The 7,100-nt window shown below is 42.8% G+C and overlaps 1 protein-coding gene across 1 annotated transcript; it reads left to right on the top strand.

Moving 5' to 3' along the window:
• Positions 1-542: 542 nt before the first annotated feature.
• On the top strand, positions 543-1,838 carry LOC149829110 (agmatine coumaroyltransferase-2-like). Its single transcript, XM_090017210.1, has one exon. It carries the CDS (start codon positions 543-545, stop codon positions 1,836-1,838), a length of 1,296 nt encoding a protein of 431 aa, XP_089873336.1.
• The last annotated feature ends 5,262 nt before the right edge of the window (positions 1,839-7,100 follow it).

Here is a 7,100-nt window from a genome sequence, read left to right as displayed (position 1 = left end):
GAAAGTGCACGTGAACCCTTCTCACATATCTCAAGGGAGATGTGCGGTGGAGATTGAATCTAACCGGTCAGTGGTTATATACAACATGACAGTAACTGCTCTCTGAATCATAATTGTAATTAACTAAGCAAACACAGTCAGACGTCCTCCTTCAAACAACAAGTCATAGACGTGTCAAATCATTATCCCAATCCAGGTGCATAAAATGTAAACACTAAAGTTGTGATTTTCCGTGAGTAGCTTTTACCCGCAGTCAAGCACACCCAAAACGACTATAGGATGAAACAAGCAACGCACGGCGTTGTCAAAGTAAACCGACGAGGTCCCCCACCTCCACCCCCACCACCAACCCTATCCTCCTGTACAACTGCGTGGCCAAACAAAACCAACGAGTAGTACAATTACAGAAGCTTCCCCCCCCCCCCCCCCCTCTAGCCTCCTCCCCCCAACCCCCACATTATTTATTAAACACCGCGTCGAGTCTCATCGTCACACCACACATATCCCTCGTCTTCTCTCACCAAGTAAAGTTAACAGCTAAAATGAATATCATGATAGAGCGCTGTAGGCTCTTGAAGCCAAGCTACCACACCCCAACCCACCCTCCTACAGACATCTTACTCCCTCTCAGCCCCTTTGATACGGTCAGCTTCGACACCCACGTAGCTACCTTGTATGCCTACAGACCACCCAATCCTCCAAACAAGCTCATCGAGCAAGGCCTGCGCAAAGCTCTAGCCGAGTACAGAGAATGGGCCGGCCGACTCGTCTGCGATGATGCAGGCCGGCGGTGTATCCTCCTTAACGACCAAGGCGTCCGCTTCGTCGAAGCCACCTCTGAGTACCCTCTTGGCAGCTTGGACAAGCCTTCTCCTGACTACCTGGACTTGCACCCACCCATCGATGGCATACACGAGCTGGTCCAGGTGCAACTCACAAGGTTCGCTTGTGGCTCGCTTGTAGTGGGCTTCACCTCCCACCATGTCATTGCCGATGGCTTCTCTACCAGCAATTTCCTCGTTGCATGGGGCCGAGCCACCCGCGACCTCCCCATGCAACCTCTTCCCTTGCACGACCGCTCCATCTTTGTCCCCCGCAATTCTCCAAACTTCCAATTCGAACACCGTGGCGTCGAATACGACTACCGCCGCAGTCGCAAACACCACTCCACAATTGAAGACAGCATCGTGGTGCACAAGGCACACTTCCCTTCAGAGTTTCTACTGAAACTCAAGACCGAAGCTTCTGTTAACAGCCCTTATACCAAGCCTTACACTACCTTTGAGTGCCTTATGGCTCACCTATGGAGGAAGATCACCCGAGCAAGAGGTCTTGATGGGAAGGAGACCATCAAGATAAGGATTGCAGTGAATGGACGTGCAAGGATGACCAATCCTCCTGTGCCTAAGAGGTACTTTGGCAACGTGGTGCTGTGGGCTTTGCCTGAATCTAAAGTGGAAGCCCTTCTGATCAAGCCACTGAGCCATGCAGCTAGGCTCATACACGATGCGGTTGCGCGCATCAACGACGATTACTTCCGGTCATTTATCGACTTCTCGAGCTCGAAGGAGAAGATGGAGGGACTGGTGACCAGCGCGGATGAGAGTGAGATGGTGCTGAGTCCAGACTTGGAGGTGGATTGTTGGTTGAGGTTTCCTTTCTATGACTTGGATTTTGGTGCAGGGTGCCCTTATCTCTTTGTGCCTTCGTACTTGCCAATTGAAGGGCTGCTCATAATCGTCCCTTCCTTCACTGGTAATGGAGACATCGATGCCTTTGTGCCCCTCTTTGAGAAGAACATGGACTCCTTCAAAGATAACTGTTATTCACTAGATTAGTGCTCAGAAAATCAGAGTGTTTATGTTTATTAAACGGTGCCCAAGATTTAGGGTTTTTTACATCAAGACGGGAGTATGTATTAATGTTTACATGTATGTAAGCAAGCTGTGGTGAATGGGTTTGTAATTGCCCAATGCGATATTGTTTTCTTTATTTATTGATTAAAAACATAAATGAAAAATTAATATACTCTATTAATAAGAAATCAAGTTAATGTTTAGATTACAAACTATTTAAAGAGGCCATTTTTTTTATGGCACTTCACATGATCAACTGATCCGACTACCAATTGAGTCCGGCCATTGGATTTCAAGATCACCCTAAAAAACTAAATTTGCTCACGTTTATTGGTGTCCATGATCAACCCTTCTCCATTATCGTGTGGAAATAGTGGGGCCCTCCAACAAAGCGTATATCGTGATCGCGAGTCCACAAACGCACAAATGAAACATACGTGGCCGCGTGTGGTGTGGCCCACCATTGAAAGCTACGGACACACCTGAGTGACAGCAAAACCACCCAGATGGCCGCGTAAGCAATATCATAACGACGAATCACATGACAGCACTGCAGTGGCAGTATAACAATTGGATGCGGGTCCAACTTAAATCAGCACCTTGTAATTGGTGTATATGAACTTGTGAGATTGCTTATGCTTTAACTGGGCGAACCTTCCTTAGGCTTAATGCCTGCCCCCACCTTGGGCTGTATCACTCAACACCTAGCTAGCCCTCCTCCACCTACAAGAATCTACATTATTGCAGAAAATATTCTCCCTGATGTCATCCCAATGTTGTCAGTATCGGTATCGGGTTTGGCCAAAGATTCAGGTGAATGGGCCGATACGAAAAAGGAAAAAAGAGACAAAAGGTGAAGTCCCCGAATGCAATCACATGGCACAAAAATTTGTGCATTGAGCACCTGATGGCCCTCCATCTGGCCTTGGGCCCCACAACTGATAGGCCCTGTCTCAAAAATGGAGGGTGATCACGTGCTTAATGCACTGTGCAATCATATTGCACCTGATCTTTTCACTCAAAGGTGGCCTGCAGTGTGCGATGTATGATGCGATCCATCCTATGCTGATCCTAGCCATCTAACTAATGGCTACGATTAGTTCATAGTCTAGAATCTGGACTGGAGTAATACTAACCTTCAGAGCATGGGTTGACCAGCATGATAGACATAGTGAAAAGATCAAGTGCAATATAATTGCACAAATATTTGTGCAATAAGCACTTAATCACCCTCCATCTTGAGGATAGGGCCTGTCAGTTGTGGGGCCCAAGGCTTGATGGAGGATCCGGTACTTAATGCACAAATTTTGTGCCATGTGATTGCACGTCATCCGGACTCATAGACATATGATCCTATGGTATCAAAACCTTGTAGCAAGATAAACACCGTGATATGTCAAAACACAAACTTTTTGTGTTTTGGAAGCACCACCACCACGACCTTCATCCACACTGCCATTCATTGTGCAAACAATAGGGCCCAATATAGTGGTGATGTATATATCCTTATTTCCTTTTATTAAATAAGATAGGATCCAAGTGCACTATATACGGCGTTATTAATTAGGTAAGAGCTAATTCTTTATCAAATCAATACCAATACATTAACTATTTAATTAATTATCATTTAATGAGCTTCATTCAATACGTGCTTATCTTATTTGTAATTAAACAAACCTAATTAGGTATTTACTGTTTTAACTAGTATTCTAATAGTTGAATCCTATCTTCATATTTCCTAAATTTTGTGTTTCACTTTATTATTTCCTAATTATTGTGGAACCTATTTTCAAATCTTCTTCTAGAACATGGATTTGATTTGTTTTCTTTTTAAATTAAAATAAAAAGAAAGTCGGGTAAGGAGTACCTTTGAAGGGCAAATTTTAGTTGTGTTCTAAGGTGGTGAACTGGATTGAGTCAATTATAATGATTTTTTTTTTTAATTTATAACCCCAAGAAAGCACACCCAACACAAAAACCTGGTCGTGCTGGCTCAGCCTGCCATACCTATGATAATCATGCCAGGGCTATGACACCTGCTCCAAGGCCTACGCTACGCATTGGCTTGCGCAGAGGGGTGACACCCATGCAAATTGATTGTTGACTGCCCATCTAGCAGCCAAGGCCCCACCCCACTACGCCAACCCTTCCTTTGCGGCCAATTATAATGATCTTGTTATTCTAAAAGAAATATGATGGACGTGCCTAAATGGGTGAATTTTTTTAATTGGATATTGCTATCAACCAGTAAGCCAAATTCAGAAGATTTTTCATTTACACAGGGCTTGGTCACTATATTAACCAGTAAGCCAACTCTTCTTTTAAGAAAAAAAAAGAAAGAAAAATGGGAAACCAAGTTCAGCAGTCACAACAAAGAAGTAATAAAATGGAACAGTTCCTCACCAAGCCCTTAAGGAACCGACCAGTGAAAGGCACCCACACAGAGCCAAACTAGGCCTTCTTTTCATTTTTGGAAGTTGCCTTTTTCTTCCTCCAATATTTCCTTCGATCCTTGCAATGTGGTCAGGTCAACATTAGCAAATGTTACCCTCTCTCTCTCTCTCTCTCTCTCTCTCTCTCTCTCTCTCTCTCTCTCTCTCTCTCTCTATATATATATATATATATATATATATATATATATATATATATATATATATATATATATATATATCAAATATGTAAACTAATATGAACTGAGATTTTCATAGGTTTTTTTTATTTTTTTCTAAAATTTTACCGTATGGCTTTGTTCTAGATGCATGGTTTTATAAAAATAGACTCTTGGATCATCCTATTACGATGTATAAGAAGGATATTTTAAGACTTGAAAATCAATGGCTCAGAATTTTTATAAATATACAAGCATAAAAATTGCATTTCTTGATCTGGATGATCCACTAGTCGATTCCAAGCAAAAGGACCATGCCAAATGCATCTCCAGAGTTAGATTTGCGAAATAACCTATGAAAATCTCAGTTCATACCAATTTACATATTTTGCTAATTTACATATTCCAATATATATATATACACACACAACAAGAAATTTGTGGATTAGCGACGATCGTAATCCATCGTAAATCCGTCGCTAAACAGTTTAGCGACGGGTAACTTTCATCACAATTTTCTAGTCGCTAATTAGCGACAGAAAATATATGTCGCTACTTTCGTCGCTAATTTGTGATGAATTAGCGAATGCCATGATTCATCGTAAGGTCATCGTTAATCCGCAGAGATTTGGTTTTGCGACAGCTACATATCTGTTGCTAATTTCATCTTTACATTAGCGACATAATTAATGATGGATTACAATCTGTCGCAAAACATCGGCCGATTCAGTTTTTTGACGAATAAATATCCATCCCTAATCCGTCACTAAATTGAAGGTCAATACTAATTAGCGACGGATATTATCCGTCGCTAATCTATCGCAAAAAAAAAATTAAAAATTGTTTGAAATATAAATATTGAGAAAATTTTTCTCATTATATAATTTATATATCCTATGTATAAAAAACAAAGTACACATAAAAAATACATATACAAAGCAGCTGAAACAAATTTAACACAAGATACAAGGTGACAAAATTTATCAATCAACTATAATCCTTGCCAAGTTCTAATTATTTACAAGTGAACATTTATAAAGAGTTTCTTTTGAAACAACAAGAAGGTACAACAAATTCAACATATGAATCTAATCATCGCCAAGATTCTGAGCATTATCTTCTTCGTTGTCTCGATCTGCCCCTTCATCCATGCCTTCATCAGCTCCTCTACATGGATTATCTCCAGCATCCTATAAGAAAAAGGAAAGGTTAGTATTGATAAACAAAAAATAATAAAATAAATTATATGCAATGCACCTAATGTAAGGCAATCAAAGTAACATGAATGAATTACATGTAGACTAGCTAGCAATAAAGTGAAGGACATTAACAGAATTCAAATATGTGTTCCAAGGCTGACAGAAAAAAATTCATAGTGATTCAATCATGTAGATATGTGTTCTAAGGTTGTCAAAAAAATATCATAGTGATTCAATCATGCATATATGTGTTATAAGGTTGTCAAATAAATGTCTTCTTTATCACAATCATGCTTATATGTGTTCTAATGTTGTCAAAAAGACTCTCATAGTGATTCAATTATGCATATATATGTTCTAAGGTTGTCAAAAAACTTTCATAGTGATTCAATCATGCATATATGTGTTCTAAGGCAATCAAACAATTTCGCCACCGCCCCCTGCCAGTTATCTGGCAAACCACAATAGAGAGAGGGAGACGATAGGGAGGGGGGGGGCACCTGTCGGCCCTCCGACGGGCACATAGGGAGCGGGAGGGCACGTCAGGGGCTGTCGTCCTCCCAGCGACATAACAAAGTGAGCGGGAGGGCGCAGCAGGGGGCCGTTGGCCTCCTGCCAACCTCCCAACGACATAACAGAGGGACAGGCAGGACGCGACAAGGGGTCGTTGGCCTCATGTCGACCTCTCGATGAGCCCACAAAGATAGGGGAGTGAGGGGGGTGTGGCAGGGGTCGTGGGCCTCCTACCGACCTCCCGGTGAGCCAACAGAAAAAAAAAGGGGGAAGAGGGAGGGCACGACAGGGGCCATCGGCCTCCTGCCGACCTCCCATCAGGACAACATAGAGAGGGAAGAGGCAGAGAAGAACCAGAAGATGGGGGAGAGGAGGAGAAGGGAGAGGCGTGGTACAGGGCCGACGGCATCCTGTCGGCCTTCCTGCAACAGAAGAAGAAGAGAAGAGGGGAAAGAGCGTACCTGGGAGGGGATCGACGTCGGTCGGCATTGTCGTGCATAAGGTACAAAAGAGATGCGAGCGTACCGGTGAGGTGGTCAGCCACTGTCGCTTCTTGGGTTGCGAGAAGGGGGCGCCAACACAAGAAGAGCGAGCAAGAGGAGGAGAGGAGCATTGCTGAGAGAGAGATGAGGGGAAAGAAGAAGGGAAGGGAGGAGGTCGCCGGAGAGGGAGGCAGTCACTGGAAGGAGGAGAAGGAAGGGAGAGCAACGGGGTGTGAGAAAGGGATGAATGAAATAGAAAGGGGGCTCGCATTAGAGTTTTACGAGAATTTTAGCGATGGCAAAATTCTGTTGCAAACGTCGTTGCAAATTTGTGATGGAGTAGCGACGAAATGTGAGACATAATTCTTCTGTCACTAATCCGTTGCAAATTTGCGACGATGTTTGTGACGGATTTTTTTTGTCGCAAATTCAGCAACTAATT

Source organism: Nuphar pumila, chromosome 9 (assembly GCF_984573655.1).
Source record: "Nuphar pumila chromosome 9, dmNupPumi1.hap1.1, whole genome shotgun sequence".
NCBI lineage: Eukaryota > Viridiplantae > Streptophyta > Magnoliopsida > Nymphaeales > Nymphaeaceae > Nuphar > Nuphar pumila.
This window is presented reverse-complemented; position numbering and strand designations above follow the sequence as displayed.

Coding starts and splice junctions, on each gene's coding strand:
- LOC149829110 (XM_090017210.1), top strand. CDS start 543: ATGAATATCATGATAGAGCGCTGTAGGCTCTTGAAGCCAAGCTACCAC.